Source organism: Panthera tigris, chromosome A1, assembly GCF_018350195.1.
Source record: "Panthera tigris isolate Pti1 chromosome A1, P.tigris_Pti1_mat1.1, whole genome shotgun sequence".
In the NCBI taxonomy this organism is placed as follows: Eukaryota; Metazoa; Chordata; class Mammalia; order Carnivora; family Felidae; genus Panthera; species Panthera tigris.
In genome coordinates this window covers 63594174-63614425 of record NC_056660.1, presented here as the reverse complement: position 1 = coordinate 63614425, position 20252 = coordinate 63594174, and the positions used below count along the sequence as shown (strand labels likewise).

The window sequence follows — 20252 nt, the reverse complement described above, 5'->3', positions numbered from 1 at the left end:
AGAAATTTATATATATATGTATATATGTACATATATATAAAAATATAAATATATATGTATATATATAAGTATATATGTATTATATACGTGTATATATATTTATATAAATATAAGTATATAAATATAAATATATATGTACTATATATGTGTATATATATTACAAAAATTTATATATATATTTCTATATCACATATATATTATATTATATATTTAAAGATTAGTGGAATAGAAAGATGTTGAAGACCATACATAGTAATTACTATAAGGAGTAGCTCCCACTTTTAGGGTTGAGGGAAAGAAAGAGATAGGATATCCAGAACAGAGAAACTTGAGAGAGGAGTTTAAGGGTGCCTGGGTGGCTCTGTGGGTTAAGTGACTAGTTTTTGACTCAGGTCAGGATCTTGTTGTTTGTGGATTTGAGCCAAGCATCGGGCTCTGTGCTGACAGTGTGAAGTTTGCTTGGGATTCCTTCTCTCTCCCTCTCTCTCTCTGCTCCTCCCCTATTAGCTCCCTTTCTCTCTCTAAAATAAATAAAAACATTAAACAATTAAGAAAAAGAAAGACAGGAGTTTACTTCTCAGAATGGACAATGAGGGTGTAGCCGTTACCGAATCATGTTCAGACCTCTGTGGGTACCACAATGCTGGTATCAGACTCTCAGTGCAGTTGAAGGGAGGTGACACAGGTTCCTCCAAGGGCTACAAGACAGCTGCCACCATAAGTGTTAAATGTGTCTGGAGGCAAGGGAATGATACTCTTCTGTGGATATAATCCTGACAAGAATTGGAAACAGGAAGGAAGTATTTTACCCCTTCTCCCTTCTTATGATCTCCTTTTAGTATCTCTCACTGGCAGAAAAGCAACAGGACACTGGCTGGCAAGATAATTTGGGAAACATAATATATAGACCTCATGTAATTTGGGAATTTGGTTGAGAGTTTAGAAAATGTAGTTTGCATAATCACAGAACAATTTTTAGAAGGACGTCCTAGAGCTGAGACACAACAGGTAAATAACCAGCATGGCAGCTATAACAATCTTTTTACATTTTTGAGGCCTGTGTCTTAAGAAAGACAGAACAATTGTGCACCACCACTCATTTCACTGGGATATGAGAGACGATGAAAGTGTTTAATTTGGTAAAAAGCAACAGGGTTTCCTCAGAAAAAAATGAAATTGGCTGTCTGAAATGACAAATAACTAAAAGCTATTGTTCACCTATTCATAAGCTCTCCATGCTGAAATAGCCTCCTTTCTTAGAAGACAAATTCTCTGCCTAATATGACTTTGTGGTGGCTGGGGGCACCGTATCTCAGCAAAGAACCAGACTGTCAGTTTAAAAATACTACATTAACAGCAGGGCAGAGATGGGGAAAATAGAAGCAAAGAGACCATTATGGCATTACACAAACAGTGCAGGCAAGAGATGGTGAGGACCTAAGTTAAGAAAGCAGAAATGGGAATAGGAAAGACAGAATGTATTCCAGAGAAATTGAGCACGTAAAGACAATGGGCCTTTCTAAATGTGGGGAGTGAAGGAGGCAGAGCAACCTTGGATAACTCCTGACTTTCTGGCTAGATAGGATCATAAATGGTAGGATGTCTACCAAATACAGAAAATTAAAACACAGATTTAGGAGAAAATTTGACAAGTTTAGTTTGGGGCTCATTGATTACACAATCTACATCTAACTGCTGCCTGAACATCACTGGAATTTGGTATATTGTTTGGGCATTGGGCCTTGAATATGTGGATTTTCCTTCAGAGTCCTTCTCAGTTGAGTAAGTCATTTCTTATAGAAAACAACCCCAACTACTAACAGAGGCACTATATATTGTCCTAAATTATAGACACCGCTAATTATTTTGCTAAACTCTTGACTCATCCCCCCTCAAAAACAGTGTTTCAGGAAGATCAAATACATCGTGAATACATTCTGATATCTGAAACATTTGTGCTTTTGTAAATGCTGTGTCTGGAATGAATTTATCCCACACCCCATCTGACTATTTTTGATCTCCTGTGGACACCAGTACAGATGTAACTTTTAGGATGTTATTCCTGGCTAAATAAGTAAATATAAAATTTATTATTCTCATATTAATGAATGCCTCATATTGTTTCATTTTTTAAAATATTTTAATGGTGTAGTTTATTTATTTACTTACATATCTGTCTCCCTTCTAGACTTTGATCACCTTAAGTGTATAAAGCAACATACATATATTTTAAAAACATACACAACTAGAAACAGCGAAGAGATTTCTTACAATTCATATACTGACAAAATATTATCAGTTAGGCATGTAATGAGATACCTCAAATCAACCTAGTAATAAAATGAGAAAAGGGAAGGGAGGCAATTTGCAAAAGGAATCACAAAATGACCAATAAACAAAAATGTGATGCTCAACTTCAGCAATCAGTGAAATGCACATGGCCAAAAAAGATCCCCTCAGTTTATGTAAACTTGAGACAGGTTTCTTCCAGACTCAAAGTTCCTGACCTCCCTCTCCTAGAGCCCTTACTTTAGAAAACTTGCTATTGTAACTCTTGCCTCTGCCCTTTGGAGATGTAAAAGTTCTCCGGCCTCTTAACAGTTTTACAACCCAGGACTGTTTTTGTCAAGGACCTGGGAGCCATCCCTTTGAAATGTAACTTTTTTAAAAGATAGAGCCCGTATCCCCTGGTCTCTGTAGGAGTCTAACTTGGACAAGTGCCAGTTAGCAAACATTGATAGTCCAATCCCATTGACCAACCACTTCCCTAATCAACTCCAGTACATTTCATCTAGTTCACCCCAGTGCTTAAAAACTCTCCCACCTTTTGTTTCAGCAGAGTTGAATTCAATCTCTCTCCTTTATTGCAATAGCCTTGACTCCTATTTCAAATGTTTTAAATAGTCTCCCTTTCCTGTTTAATTCTGTTTGGTGCCATTTTTATTTGGCACACCTAAGTATAGTTTTTACATTTATATCTAAAAGTTTGCAAAATTAAAAAGTCTGAGGATATGTAATTTTGGCAAAAAATTAAAAAAAAGTTTTTCTTTGGTTTTTGTGTAAACATAAATTGATACAATGGTTTTGAAGATCAATTTTACTACCCCAAGTAACTTATACTCAAATGCATAAAGAGCTTGCTTGTAGCATTGCTTAGACTCATTAAATTTGAAAACAACAGACAATACATTATGGTATATTTGTATCCCTAAGTGAATAAAGTCTATTTCATTAGCAGAAAGACTAGTAATGATGTATAAATTTGAGAAACACAGTTGTGAAAAACATACATACGTTTGTATGCATGTATGTTTGTATGTATGCATACAGGCAGGCATATACAGTATGTCAAGGTATACAACCAAAGATAAAGAAGGGCATTATCATTTCCTTAAAATTTTAAATGATCTGGGAGATTCAGGGAAGATACCTTTGCAGTACTGTTGCAGCACAGGCTTTGGAAACTTCAGGATCCACACAATAACCAGACAGAACAATCAGATAGTAAAATCAAAATCACATGATATGATTTTACAGCCCAACTCATGACTTATCCTCACGAACCTCAAAATACAAATGCATGGAGACATATTAGCAATAGTCGCTAAACCCAATGCCGTCAGCATGTCTGCCGAAGAAAGCAGTGGGAAGCAACACAGCATGTTATGAGCCTGAAAACCAAAGACTGCAAAAAAGCCAACTAGTATTCACTGGAAATCAATCTGCAAACAGCGGAGAATCAGAAGTTTTTCCCACTCTAGCAGGGGGAGAGTGTAAACACCCTGATACAAGGCTGCAGGGGCTGGAGCCTCTGACTCGAAACTAATCCACCAAGTCTTTCTTACTATTTGGGGGTCCACAAAGAAGAGAAACTGCTGGAAGTGGAATCAAGCATTAGTGGGACAAGGTCAGTGGAAAGAGAAGATCTGAGTAAATGTAGGGGAGGAGATGGAACCAGAATATCTCAGAAAAGAAGCCACCATACTTTACAACTATGTGAAAACAACAGGACTGGGAAGTTAGTAAATTTAGAAAATCTATCTGAACCAAGCCTCCTTCTAAAAATTGAGAAAATTTAAATTCACATACAAATAAGCATCAGAAAATGATTGAGATCAAATCCTATAAGAAGTTATTATAACAATATTATTTTGCTGCTCTCTTTGCAATGAAAGCGCACCAGAATGACGTGCAGAAATCAGACCAAACATTTAACATATAATTTTCAAAAAAAACCTGAAAGACATTTAAAAAAAGAAAAATAAGATACCAAATAATAACATAAACCAGAATTAGAGAAATTCAGAAATAAGGTTAGAGATTTTGAAAAAGAGGAGAAGAAAAAAACATTTAAAAATAAAATCTTGAAGGAGCGTAAGAGAAAAGAAACACCACTAGTAATACCGTAAGGGAAGTAGAAAGTGGAAAAAGGTAGATATCTAAAATTAAAAATAAATTTAACAACAGATCAAAAGTATTGAAGAATGTACTGAAAAGAAGCAAGTACAAGTCAACAAATGTATATAATAGGTGTCCTTGAGGAAAAACAAATCAAAACAAGGGAAGAGAACAATTACTTAAAACTATAACTCACTGGGTCGCCTGGGTGACTCAGTCAGGTAAGCATCTGACTTCTGCTCAGGTCATGATCTCACGGTTCGTGGATTCAAGCCCCAAGTCAGGCTTTGTGCTGACAGCTCAAAGCCTGGAGCCTGCTTTGGATTCTGTGTCTCCCTCTCTCTGCCCCTTCCCTGCTCATGCTCTGTCTCTCTCTGTCTTTCAAAAATGAATAAAAACACTTAAATATTTTAAAAAAGACTATAACTCATTATAATCTGCTAAAAATTTGATATTAATTATTTAAAAGGTATATTATGTTACTGAGAACGTCAACTCAGAACTGCCAACACAAAGCTATAAGCTATATTCTAGTAACATTACTGCCCCTTAAAGAAAACAAGACGTTGGGCACTGAGAGAGTAAAAATATAATATGTTATTTATAAACAGTAGAAAATTAGACTGTCAATATTTGCCAGCAATGCTTTCTCCCAGAACATAAATCAGTGCATATTAAAGAGATGCAAGGAAAGAAAATCCCAATACTCTTCTATCCAGCAGAAATGACTTTCATGTAAAAGGGTCACAAACTCTTATCACCAAGTAAGAATTTATGAAATATTGTCTTTATAAGTCCTGCGTAAGAAATGTATTAAAGACATTTTGACAGAACTAGTAGTAAGCATTGCATATATAGTTACTGAAAGAATAAATGAAGTGTGCAGATGTAGTAGGTGAATAAAATTTAATTAGAATATGGATAAAATATTCCAAAATATAACTGACTTTAGTAATCATAATTGGTAGGGTAGTTTTAGTATTATTAATATTAATAATCACATTGATAATGTGATATATCTAAAATGGAGTAAAGCAAATGAATAAGGAGATTATTTTATCTTTTATCACCTGTGTCTTTAAGAACCATGTCTTATGCCTAGATTGTGGCCATAAGAATACTATTTCTTAAGAAAACAAACCAAGGGTCATGTAAAAATGACTGATTCCATGTGTGTGACAGATAATGAACAAGCTCAGTTTGGAATATTTTCTTAAATTATATGACAATGAAACTAGCGAAAACTTTAAGGATCATGTCAAAAGAACTCAAAGGCCAAATCAGAGAAGGGTCAATTTGCATCATGTGGGACAATCTGGACTTCAATAAGGATAAGAATCACAAACATTCTTAAAGCTACTTTTATGATGACCTTAATTGTACAATCTTTTAGGGTGCCTGGGTGGCTCAGTTGGTTAAGTGTCCAACACTTGATTTTGGCTCAGGCCATGATCTCCACGTTTATGGGATTAAGCCCACAGCCTCTGTGTGGACAGTGTGGAGCCTGCTTGGGATTCTCTGTCTATTCCTCTCTCTGCCCCTCCCCTACTCTCTCTTTCTATCAAAATAAAAAAATAAACATTTAAAAACCTGATTTTTTGATGATGTTAAAAAAAAGAATTGGTCACCTTCTGAGAAAGGGAGGGTACCAATTCATTATCTTAAAACTAGTTAAATAAAAAGAAATATTCAAGAATCTATCCTGACTTTCCTGAAGATGATAAGTAAAATAGATAACTGCATCACTGAAGTTGACTTTTATCCTGAGTGCATCTGTCAAAGAAAATAAGTAATGCTATAGAGAAGGGAGAATGACATATAAGACATTTCAGATGAGTAAGTATATGAGGAATTTCATATACCTATGAAAAAGCACCATTCAATGAATTATCATGGTAACAGAAATTAATATAGAATAAAATACTCTTCCACTTCAATTCTTTGGACAGATACACAAAAGTAGTGACAATGGGGGAAAACGTTTGCAACAATGGGGAGCAATAAATAATAATGAACTCTTATTTATTGCTGTTAACCATATAAATTTGACTCAATCACCCTGTAAAGCAGTTTGACATTTCCTAGTAAAGCTTAACATATGCATGCTTTGCTTTGAGATATTGTCATGATACTTTTAGGTATATACTGCAGAGGCTCTTATACATGTGTATCAAGAGATACGTTCAAGATGGTTTATGGCAACATAATTCACTATATCCAAAAACTGAAATCAACTCCAGTATCCATAAACAAGAGAATAAATAAGCGGGTGTGTGTGCCCATAAATGAGAACACTATTCCTTGGTAAAATAAATGAGTACATCTACAGCCATCATCATGGATGGACTTCAAAAATATAACATTTAAGTGAAAGGAACATACCACATAACAACAAAAATGACATGATTCCACTTACATAGAATGCAAACTCCAGCAATATATGTTTGCAAATGCATAGATTGATGGTGAAAACTCTTAACAAGAGGAAAAGGGAATGATTTATATATAATTTATGATCATAGTAAATTCTTGGAGTGAAATGTGTTCAGGGAGAGGCACACAGAGACATGGAAATATTCTGTTTATTTGACTGGGTAGAGAAGTAGATACAAATTCATTTTGTCATTTTCCTTAAACTGTGCATGTGTATGTGTGTGTAATTATAGATTTTTCTCTATTTCTATACATCTATATTCATCTCTGTTTCTATCTCTATATTATTGTTATGACTTCACCTGGTTGTATGGAATATTCCTTTCTTTCTTGCCAGTTCACGGTAGAAGCATTTAGGAAAATCCTTTTACATATCTTACTCAACAACTTTTTCTGGTTCAGTGTGGGGATGGATGGGGCACTCCTGTAATGCTATGTACGGATTAGGTTATTTAACCCTCGCAGGATGTTCTTGGAAAGTACTATCATTATTCCCATCTTAAGGAAATTCAGGCACAGCACAATTATGTGTGCAAGGTAATTGGTAAATTACTTGTGCAAGCTATACTTCATTTACACGTTTGTTTTTTTAACCAGTTCACTGTATTGCTAGTAAAAATAACACTGCACATTCAAACAAAACGACCACATGGAAAAACTTGTAATAGTTCTTTGCCTAACGAATAAAATGCAAACTCTTCACTCTTGAATTTGGAACCCATTATGACATTTTCAAGCCATATTTGAATAATGTTGGTCCTCCCCTCTCTCCTCACAGCTCCCCAATCTCCGTTCACGATGCTCGCTCTTCACAAGATATCTTCTTCCTTCCTGTTGTCAATAGCTGAAACTAAGTCATGCACCCACGTTCTCAAATGCCACTTTCTCATAAACATCGCCATTAATTTGTTTTTTCAGATGGCCCTTTCCCTGTCTCCCCTATGCGGTATTTTCTGATTGCCCATTTAGATAGTCTCTCTCCCTCCTCTTAGTTCACATGAAAGTTTGATTTATCTCTGTTGGAATTTAACATGAGTCAGGAGCTTGTGCAAACTATTTCTTCAGTATTCATCACAAACTGGTAGAGATGAAAGTGAGACATTTCTGCTCACATACAAGAGGCACTGTTCCAAAATGGAAGGCGGCTTGAAGCAAGTGTTACCTGAAGGCTTCAGACCCCACGAAAAGATGGAAGTGGATCTCCTTTGGTGTTAGGAAGAAAACCCGTGGCTTAAAACAGTCAAACAGACTGATACCAAAAATCATATAGGGTAAGCCACACTCCCAGTCTAATTGTCATAGTCCCTAACGCCTTCGTGTATATGATGTTCTTTTGGTATGCTAACATATACATGTAGATGGTGTTTTAAGAGTTCACGCTACTTTAATAAAGCTTTAGATATACTAATAAATAAGGGATATAATAAACAAGGGTACACATGTTTGTTCCTCATGGAAGAAATGGTTCTTAGACCAGCAGCAAGAGCATCATATAGAAGCATACAAGCAATGCCCCCCTTCAGACCTCCTGTATCAGACTCAGCTTTTTAACAAGGATCCCAAGTGTTTTGTATACACAAGCAACTTTGACAAGCTCTGGGCCCAGATCACATGCTCTGTTGTTTATATTAATTATTTATAGTTAGATGAGCACTTAATTGGTCAAAATCCTATATGAAATACTCTTTGTACTTAGTTAGAGATATGGAAGTCATTAAGGAGCTGAAAGTATACCTGACTTGTTTCTACATGATCCACTTTATCAATTCCTCCTGAGAGACAATTTCAATAACCATTCTGTTTATTTGCAACCAAAGGCTATAAAAATAGACCTGGGTAGAAATATGATTTGTTTCTGGTTTCACTGACAGTCACATGACTCTAGGCAAGCCATGATAAAATGTATCTGATAATAGTTTCTTAAAAATTTCAGTTTTTACTTCCTCTATTGGTCACACAGTCATACTGAGCATTGTGCTAGTTCAGAGAGACCATAGCTTCTTCATTTTACGTCCTCTGGCATGGTACAGATTTAGTCACGAGATCTGCAGAATACCTGCTTGATCTGGGATGCATGCTAGGAGGCTTCGTAAGCTTTAATTAATAAGTCTTCCCTCTTCACCTGAGTGATTGAACATCAGTTCTGTGTCTAAGCCAAAGCAATGAAAATCATTCCATAGGCATTCAAGGACAAACCCTCTTATTACAATTCTATTATTTAAATCCACGAATGTGATATATAATGTTTCAAGAGAATGAATGATGATTTTAGATGTTTAATTAGGTATCCAGATACCACTACACAATCTTGTTAATAAAATAGCAAGCAGCCAGGATGAGTCTCAATTATTTAGACACCGAAATGGAAGTGTATAATCAGAATAATATTCATAGTTATCACATCTTAATTAAAATATATTTATCTTAGAGATGTACTTCATTTCTCTTTAGTATAATATTCACCAGTAGTGTAAAGACTGTAGTAGATGACAGTTTCAAACTGTTTATATTTTTCAACATTGAACAGAATCAGGAAGTGTTTCCTTGTGAAAATCTTTTCGGCTTTATCATGATCCTTCAGTATTAGGCATTATAAAATGTACATTAAAGTATATATAGTCATTATTCAAGATTACTTTCTCTGTGTCACAAAGATTTGAATCTAAGTAACCTTATACAAGATGATTTATTTTTAGCATCACTGAATAAACACATAGCTAGTTATTTTTAGTAAACTTTCTTATATTGAGGATAATTTATTAAAGGGCCATTTATCAACACTTTGCAAAGTAAACTAAATACATTTTGTTTTAATTGAATTTGGCAAAACTTTAATTTAGAAATAATACACATACTTTTAATATGCTTATTTGGAACTATTATTTTTCAAGGAAACTATGATTAATATAAACAAATGCATACTTGTATTATCTGTTTGACATAATTTATATTGGAAAAAAATCATCAATAGATAATATAAAATGATTTCTACAAAATGAATAATTACATAGTTTTAGTAATTCTGGAAAGAAAAATAAAGACTGCATTTTTTAAAGAAAATGCCACTTGTAATTTTTTTGAGTTCTCCTTGACCTCTATGCCTGAGATTCTGAAATAAAGGTGATTTGTGGCAAAAACAAGTTTGAGGAAGCCAAGAATTTTCACTCACTCTACAATCGTGCATTACTAAATAAATCAGCAACCTCTATTCTTCGGTGGTTAACAAAGTATTATTTATTATCTTCATTTTACTATGCACATGGAATATACTATTCTTTTCCAAGGTCATTGTTAGTACCATGCTGTAGATGCATTTGTCAGATGCTGCTCTAAGGTTAGTTACTAAGTGACAAGTCCAAACCAAATATAAACAATAGTTCTATTTATTTTAGGCTATTGAAGGTGAACCAAAGTTTCTTTCCATATCTAGTAACTTTATATTCTGATGTATTTCCCTTCTACTTCCATTAAGTTAATCTCCATTAACTTAACATTAAGTTCAACTTAATCTCCATTAAATTGAACAACTTTGATATTCATAAACTTACCTCCTGAGATAAAACACAGGGGAATGCTTCATAAACTAGATGGTGCTATCAGGGGCTGGGTACTGTATCACCACTGTTCTTATGACGCAGTAAGCAGTTTGTGGAACAGGGAAGCATTGAGAACAGAGATGATGAAAGGTTGGAGAACTGAGTCCTGAATTCTAGAAATATTTAGAATTTGGGATGATGATGAAAACCCAAACAAAGAGAAGAAGAAGAGCAGCTAATGAAATAAGAACCTAAAGGCTAACAGTCCTTTTGAAGAAAGACTTTGGGTGGCTGAATAGGAAGCCGAGGGACCAGATTGCTGCACTGGTACTCTGAATGCACCAGTCTTTATGAACCCATAACGATGATCCTTCTGCAGAGACATGTTGAGGAAAAAGGAGACATGACCACTAGGAAAAAAGTCATCTGAACACACACCAAACGATCTTTGTTGCCATTTACAGTTGCTTAGCTAAAATAAAATTATTTCTAAAAACTGCTAAACACACTGTATAACATTGTATGAACAATGATGAATATGACAATAGAAATTATCACAATTTGAAAACTGAAAATCACCCTACTATTCTTGAATGTATTATAGCTGAATCAAACTGGGGTCAAATTCAATGCATCTGAGTTATCACTGTGAACCACCTTATCAAAATGAATCTGGTTCTAGGTTACACAGTCTGTGTTTTTCTTTAAAATTGAAATTTAAATTACAATATCACATATGAATTGCAAGCAATGCTACTACAGATTCCAAAACGATACATGGAATAGTTTTGCTACAGCTCGTATTTTAGTGCCATTCTGGTTTGTTTTTCAACATTTGAAACTATCAGAATTTCGGGTATTAGAAGAATAGTCAAGTAGTTGAAAAAGTATTGATGATTGTGTCAATATGTTTGCTCTGCATGGCTAAAAGAACAGAACTTGTTTTTTCCCACTGGTGTTTAGAAACTGCATCAATCAGCCTCTTTGAAAGGGTGCCAAGTGTCGAGTGAGGCAAAATGAAGGTTCAAAGCCATTTTGACCCTACACTTCCAGGTTACTAGTGAAATAACCACACCTATACAAATGAGCCAGATTCAATACCTAAAAAAAAGCACAGAGTAAGTTCCCATAAGATTGGAATTTTTAAATCATTTTACTGAAATAGGAAAATATTTTCAGTTTCCTAAGAGTAAACACTGCAGAGTACAGATGGCTGCTTTTTATAAGAAACATATCAGTTATCATTTCATAATAGCCACCAGGTAGTTTTGAAAGCTAAAAAGTTGTTAAATTATTTGATACCATTGGTGATGAAAACAAAATGATACCTAAAAGGTATATAAATATTTTGATGGTAAAACTTTGCCCGTTAAAGTGTGTAGAACCCTCTCTTGTCTGAAATAAACATGAACAAGAACAGATGGAAGATCAGGTTAAGGAATAATTAGTAAAATATTCACCAGCTTTGAAAATTGTCATAAATGAAGCAAAATCAAATTTGCAGAACACAGTATTAGTGTTATTCCATGTAATCCTACATGGCTATAATTACATAAATACATTTTGGTATAACTCTTTCTAATCAGACATTTTTGAGGTGACAAATGAACTGTATTGTAGTAAGGTTGTATTTTATAAAGAATACACATCCGTGTAAAGAAGAGACAATGGTGCATTTCAAGTTCTTTATTCAAATTCAAACCTGGCAAACTTTCTAGAGCACTTGAGTTTTAAGTCATTATAGCCATCTAAAACTAGGTCTCAACTTGCTTTAGCAATATATCAAATGAGACAAACACAAGGAAAATATGATCATGCTGTATAAAAATAGAAATGTGACCTATGCATTGCTACTTTCCCTGCCCCTATTTATTTCAGCATACTATCCACAGTGGTTTCCTAACCACTTATTAAAAATTGAAAGGCAACAGCTATAAACTCTGAGAAACACAATAGGCAACCCACTTATAGCAGATGTGGATTTTAAAAAAAATGTTTGCCTGGAGTTGCTGAAAACCATCTAAATCTTAAATCTCTCCAATTCTGATGGATAGTTGCTTGCACCATACGTGTTCATATCAGTAATAATTGAAAACAAGGTTTTGAGGTAAAAATTCATTCTTGCCACCTTGACAAGTATGGTTTGTGAGAAAATTATTAGTGGTTGAATATCCTCCACTATCTCTACTTCTCTTGTGAAATAAACAAAAAAAAAAGAGAGGGAGAGAGTAATCTATTAATACATAATGAGTTCTTGAGCTTATAAATAACTCCCAGAGTGAAAAAATTCCTATAAAAATGCTAATTCTACACACACACACACATACATGCATATAATTTATAGATGAAGTTTCAACTTCAACTATTCTTTATAATAATATTTATGCCTTAAAGCCCTACTAATAGTCAAATTGCAATAAAATTATGGTACATGGAAATACTGAAGATAAAATGAAAATGAAAGACTAACTAATATTATCCTAATAGATAAGTATCATAATTCCAAAATACAATGGAGGACATTTTAACTGTTAGAAAAATTATTTTTTTTCTAGTGAAAACCCTTTCATTTTCATTTTCTACTTCCTCCTTTTCTTGTTGTTTTGGCCTAACCAACAAAATATAGAGTAAAACAGAAGAATCAGCCTGATAAACTATATTAATACCAATAACAAAAACATGTATCCTAACCTGCCCCTACAAGAGTAGAAGATATTTAATTTTCACAAAGAAATTGCCTTAATATATCAAGACATTTTGTGGCCATTGGTTCAACTCCTGCTCCAATGTACTAAATCCCATCTATTTACTTTCTTTTTTCTTAATTTCTTTATGTTTATTTATTTTTGAAAGAGAGAGAGAGCGAGAGCAAGCATGAGCGGGGTAGAGGCAGAGACAGAGAGGGAGACACAGAATCCGAAGCAGGCTCCAGGCTCTGAGCTATCAGCACACAGCCCGAGGTGGGGCTCGAACTCATGAGTCATGAGATCATGACCTGAACTGAATTTAGTCGCTTAACCAACTGAGTCACCCAGGCAACCCCCCCACCCCGCACCATCTATTTACTTTCTATATTAAATTTATTTCTATTTCTAACAAGAAAACATGTTTCTTCATATTAATTGTCCTTTGTATTTTGCACCTCTGTGGCTTCCATTTTTTTAACCAATATATCTGCCTTATAAAACAAGAGCCTAGAAAGAATGCAGTATTGATGCTTGAAGCATGTGTAGTGTTCTAAATTTATTACAAGAAGTGAAAAGCAAATGAATTCTTCTCCCACCAAAGTCATGAAAGGACATGTCTAACAGTTCCAAAGCAGCCCTTTGTGATTTAGAGAGAAACTATCAGACTAGCCTCCAGATAGGGCTGCACAGGTCCAGAAAATTACTTTATAAAGTAGTCACCTTTGGTATGACCTGAGATAAATAAAGAGCTGGAAGGTAGCTGCCCTGAGTACATTAACTTTCATCCTTCTTTCTCAGTTGATAACTTTGGTTGTCTTGCCCACCTGAACATCTGCATATACCTAACAAGGAAGAGCCAATATGCCTCATCTTTGAAAGTGAAGAAAAGAAAACAAAGTTCATCTGGTGATTTGTTGTGGCTGTTGTCATTTGGAAGCTCCATCTTTTGCCGTGGTGATCAGTCCAGCCATACCGGAAACGGTTTTCAAACTCATACAACCGCAACAAGGAGAATGACCGGTGAGAGTTTTTTTGGGAGAACAAATTCCTACGAGTTAAATCTGAGCAGTTTCCACTATCACTAACCATATATTTAACCAATTTCTTTGCAATTCGACTCTGATGCAAACCTGGTAAAGTATCTTTTATGTAATGGCACAATATAATGAAGTTGCAGAATTTGACTATTTAGTAGAGTTTACCCATCCTGGTTTGACATTATTTACCAATATGCATTTAATAGGCACCCTAATAGTCATTTCATGCCCTGAGGACTATCTGCCTTTAAAGCCTTTAATTCTCAGAACTGGTCATTCACTAGTCTTTCTCAGAAAAAATAAAAATGCCATTTCCATTCAAAGCCATGAGTTAAAGATAACAAAACCCCCAAGAATACATGTCCTGAATAACTTAAAAATGGGGTCATTTTCATTTCCAATTCCTTTTGCATGCTTCTGAATTCACTATCATTATTACTTTACATTCACAATAATAATTATCTTCAATTATATTTCAAAATTAATTCTTCAGAAGTGGTGTTAGAATCATGTACTTACAGTCCGTGATTTTCAGCGTCCTCTTGACTTCTCCACTTCCCGATCCCCCACAACCGTCTTCATCATCACACTCCCCGCTGACCTGTTCAGCCATGCCACCGCCACTGCCCATCTGCAGTTCCCACTTGTTGGGCTTGGGTGACCTACCCTGCAACAACTAAATATGGATACAAAAACACTTATTAATGGAAGACTCAAGTCATCTAACGAAGTGATTCAGAAACATGTCTAAATTAGAATGATTTTCTTATGGGGCTCTACTATTTTGGTGAGAATACTTTACCAAATTGAGTCTGTAAGAAAAATTAAAACTACTGAAATAATAATAAATAATGGGCAAGTTGTTACAGCTACAAAGATCTACAATCTGCATATCGGCTCAATAATCAAGCTTTGCTTGAGGCTTTGGAAAGCCAATAAACCAGGCTTTCTTGCTCATGGATAGTTTGGCTGGAGAATCTTTTGTCTCTGAATTAACATGTTTAAGCTTGGTCAATCAAACTCCATCAATCAAACTCCAGGACGACACAACTCCCTTTGCAGTATATTGGTTGATACTACTGTGCTGTGCTGTAAGCCAAAAATCCAAAATTTCTCAAAACATAGAGTAATATTCTTCAAGAAAAGATTCCGTTAAAAGAATGTCGAATTTTGCACATATATGTGTATATAGCTTTAAACTTTCTTGGATCAGATGCATAGTCCAATGCATATGGCACAGAACTGAACCTGGGAACAAAAGACTTAGATCCCACTTCCATTTCTACAAATTACTTAGGAAATTTAACCAACTTCTTGGTTCTTGGTTCTCAAGTATTTTATTTACTAATACGAGCAAAATGGATGGAATAGTCATTTCCCCCTACAGCATGGTAGTGCTGGTAATATTTTTGAATAATATTGGTAATGCCTGAACTCCTTTTCAAGAAGATGATATCATGAATAATAGAATATTTCACTTAAAGCTAAGATGAGAGAAATGATTGAGTATGTGGCACACACCCCTGTAAGGCAGTATAGAACATATGACCAAGCATGAGCACAAGAGGGTACTGCTATATTATGAACAAAATGTACCACTGCTGAACACTTAATGGCATTTAAATTTTTAGGGTGCTTCATGAAAGTATCAGGGTTGTTACTTCTAGGAGATTTTCTAGATAATAGTATCGACTAGCAGACAATAATTAAACATGCAGCCCAACGACAATATTTCATATTGGAAAACAAAGGGTAAAATATCCGCAGTACAACTAAGATGAATATGTTTAGCATTTAAGGAACACTTACATCAAAGAAGCTGGACTTTTTTATAAGCTTTCAAAATTAAAAATAAAATGAGGTCACAAATTGTGAAATATTGCAATTCTTTAAAATTAATTTTTCCCTAACAAGAACGAAACGGTAAATAATTAAAAAATTCTGGTCAGAATTAATTTCTATTTATTAGCATTTCCTAAATGTGTTAATAGGTGTTAAATTCAAAAAGATGTCTCCCCTGATTCTCTTGCATATTCCTCCAAACAAGAGGTTAATATTCCATAAGACATTCCCTTACTGAGAAGATCATACCCCGGGAAACAAGCCATCATATCTTACTTTTTCTCCACGTTTCAGTTTCTCATCCTCTTCACAATCCGTCTCACTGTTTCCAAGTCCCTGAATATGAGACATAATCACTGCTTCCTAAGACAAACTCATCAAAAAATATCCACAATTCTATCTGACCCACACTTCCAGGTTCCCAATAATCCTATCTCCCTCTGATGGGGTCAATATCTCTGCGTCCTCTGCATGAAAGTTTCATCTTACTATGTTCATTTTCTTCCTTCTCAATCATCACACATCCACAAATGTTCATTTTCGTTCTCACAACTATGATAAAATTTATCTTGCCAAAATTCCCTATACATTTCTAATCAACAAAAACAAGCTTTCACAGTAAGATCCTTATTCAAACCCCACATCTTTTGGATTAAACTATTCCAATTTCTTCTTAGTTTGATCGTTTCTCTCCTCAAACTTCCAGGAAAATAAAGATAAATGTTTCAGTTAATAGCAGAAATCTCTGTTCTTCCTTTGTAGTCTCTTTCTGGGAATCCATCCCGACAGATTGTGCTCTCACCTGTATACAAATTACACACAAGTCCTTATCTGCAGCTCTTGCTACAATACTTCATCTCTAAGCAGTGATTGGATATAAAAATGTACTCTACTGCTTTGTATCTTAAAATAAAACTTCCATCTCCACTATTCATGTATCATTACAACTTCTCTTCCCAACCCCTGATTGCAGGGGACATCAGTCTCTCCATCTACTACCACCAAATTATTTTCCCCAAATCAGTACTTTCACCATGTCATTTCTCTCTGCCTTACTGCTCTTTGTGACCCTTAACTGTCAAAAACTGCTAGTTCCCAACATGTGTCTAGAGGAGAAATATCACTAGAGATAGACAAATCACAGAAAGAGATCCTGTGGCAAAATGGTTGTGAAATTCTTATGATGGCCCCTTCTTGATACCCATGAACTAAAGGCTCATGAGAAACCTCACAGTAAGCCAATCTTGTTTAACAGATGAGACTCACTTCCCATTTTCCAAATTTACATAAGCAAATTACCCCTTCCCCTCTCTCAACACCCACTGACATACATTTGGAAATGGGGCCTACAAAATACCGTTCAAATACAGTTAAAAACTTTGTTTTTGTTACTTATATCTAAGCACAATCCCCCAGCACCCAAATTCTGCCTCAGAGCAATCAGTTTGTCACACTGAAACTGTGTGAATTTGTATGTCTATAATTTTGTTTGTGCTTGTTTCATATTTTTCTCACTTCCAACTCTTGGTTTTCCTCCACATAGAATAGAATACCCCCTTTCTTCTTTCACAATTCATCATATCCTAAATCTCAAGTGCAACCTCAAATACCTCTTTTCCCACTCCATACATATTTCTTGGATCTTTTCAATCTATGTGAACCATTCACAGGCACTTAATTAACTTTCTTGAGCATATGCCGTGTCTTTCTGAATAATGGTAAGTTTCTCAAAGATGAGACCATGATATTCTCATTTTTATGCTCCCAATCATTACCAGAGGGATATTTCCACATTATAGATGCTGAATAAATAAGTTTTAATTCATTTGCAATTTGAAAATAATTTATTAAATTTACCCTGTCTTCCACGCCCTTTACATCTAATTTAGGAAAGTGCTTTCACTTTTACTCAAATCTTCAGAGGCCATGATATTCTAGAACAGCTTTTGAATTCATGCTTATTGACTGGTAGATGAATTCACTTATTTATTCAATGATATTGAGTATATATTATGCAACTCATACATATGTTGAAGAATATAATTCACATCAAAGGAGAAGACATAGTCTTAGTTCTTAAAAAGTACTCAGTATATATTCCTTTTTAAAATTTTTAAAGTTTATTTATTTTGAGAAAGAGAGAAAGCATGAGTCGGGGAGGGGAAGAGACAGAGGGAGAGAGAGAGAATCCCAAGCAGGCTCCACACCATCAGTGCAGAGCCCGACGCTGGGCTCAAACTCATGAAACCATGAGATCATGACTTGAGCAAAAACTGAGAGTCAGACACTTAACTAACTGAGCCACTCAGGTGGCCCTATATTCCTTATTTCAAAAAAGTTTTTAATGTTTATTTACTTTTGATAGAGAGGCAGAGTGTGAATGGAGGGTGGACAGAGAGAGAGGGAGACACAGAATCCAAAGCAGGCTCCAGGCTCTAAGCTGTCAGCGTAGAGCCTGATGCAGGGCTCGAACCCACAAACTGTGAGATCATGACCTGAGCCAAAGTCGGACACCCAACCGACTGAGCCACCCTGGTGCCCCTATATTCCTTCTTTCAAATTGGTCTACATGAATATGCAACAAGCTACAATCAAAATAAAAGAAATGATGTGAAAATCGGGGGTGGGGTGGGGGAAGCAGACTGATGATTTAGCTTTGTCATCTTGTCACATTATTTTTCTTTTTGATCTTAGTAAGAAGTTCATCTCATTCCTGTGCTCCAGGAAGCATCTAAAATATTGTGGAAATAAAAATTTAACACTGAAGGATTATACCAAGAAATACTTCCCCAAAATATTTGTGTTTGCTACCCTATTAACTCAAGAGAAAAGGGGTATTCAAATTACCTTTTTAAATGAATACCTAGGAACAGGAATCTAGATAGGGTCAAAAACTTATTTATATAAAATATTCATTTTTTTCTACAGTAGGAAGGGAACTTTAGCTTTATGATTGGGTCACCAGGTGATGAAATAGCCTCTTGTTCTTTCACAGGACATCAGCTCTTTACCGTCCTCTCCTCCTCCAAAGCCTGGGAGCAGCATGCAGATCACTCCGCCATCTTTCTGTTGGCTCCACCTTCATGGGCAAGTGTTATTTCACTTACTATTCTTAAGTCATTTTGGAGAAATATACACAGCTTCCATCAAAGACAAGCTTTTGCCCCATGTCTTTAGGTAAAACGAAACAAGTTCCACATGTGCACATTTAAAGCAACATACACAGGGGCACCTGGGTGACTCAGTTGGTTAAGCATCTGACTCTTGATTTCAGCTCAGGTCATGATCTCACCGTTCATGAGACTGAGCCCCTCATTGGGCTCTATGCAAACAGCATGGAGCCTGCTTAGGATTCTCTCTCTCTCCTTCTCTCTCTCTCTCTCTCTGCCTCTCCCCTGTTCAGCTCTCTCTCTCTCAAAAGAAATAAATACACTTAAAAAAAGCAATATATACAAATAAAATGACCCTGTAGAATGATAAAGAAGCTAATTTTTATAAATGACATATGAAAATCAGTCATATTACAGTAGATATACTCATGCCACATACTGTATCAAACATCACTTCTTTTTACCACATACATGGATAACTGTTCCATATACTCATAAAATATAGAACATATTAGAATTTTTCAAAATGTAAAGCCTTAAAATTTTAACATTACTCTCTGGGCCTACATCCTCTGCATCTGTAAATTAAGAGAACAATATCTGTTTGGAAGGCTTTGAGACTATTAATTGGTTTAATTATACAAAGTGCTACCATATTGTGAGTGCTCAGTAATGGTTAGTTATTTGTATCACAGTTATCATTATAACCGGTAGGAACTGATACTGGTTACCCTGATTCTGTCTTTCAAAAAGGGAACCCATGCCATGATCATCCTCATCCTGCCTTGACTTGATCTGAGTCTGCCCAGTTGTAAAGATGGCAGTATTTTGAACACTTGAACCTATTCCCAAGTCATGAAAGGTAGAAAGTCAATCAATACATACATATTTATAGAACAACTACAACAGAGGAAGGGCATGATTTTGAGTCCCAGACATACATTAATTGTGTGCCTCTAACCAACTCACTTAAGCCCATTAAAACTTATTTTATTCTACTGAATAATAATGCAAGGGGAAGCACTTTATGTAGTAGAAGGCACCATACTCATTTACAGTGTCCTGTGCAAGACGCCGCATCCATAAAATTGAGAAGCAGAGTGAGGACAGTGAAAAAACCCACAACTTTTAGGGTGTTCCTCCTTTCCTCAATGCCATGCAGTTTGTGCAGTCAGCTGATTAGCTGAAAATAGTCAGTTCTGATGACTG

The 20252-nt window shown here is 35.3% G+C and overlaps 1 protein-coding gene across 1 annotated transcript in view; it reads right to left on the bottom strand.

The window, feature by feature from the left end:
* Window positions 1-20252, bottom strand: part of GPC5 (glypican 5) — a 1419588-nt gene that overhangs the window by 720917 nt on the left and 678419 nt on the right. Inside the window, exon 7 of the mRNA XM_042979061.1 lies at window positions 14611-14767. Within this exon, the coding sequence (XP_042834995.1) occupies window positions 14611-14767 (157 nt within the window). The remainder of the gene's footprint in view (window positions 1-14610; window positions 14768-20252) is intronic.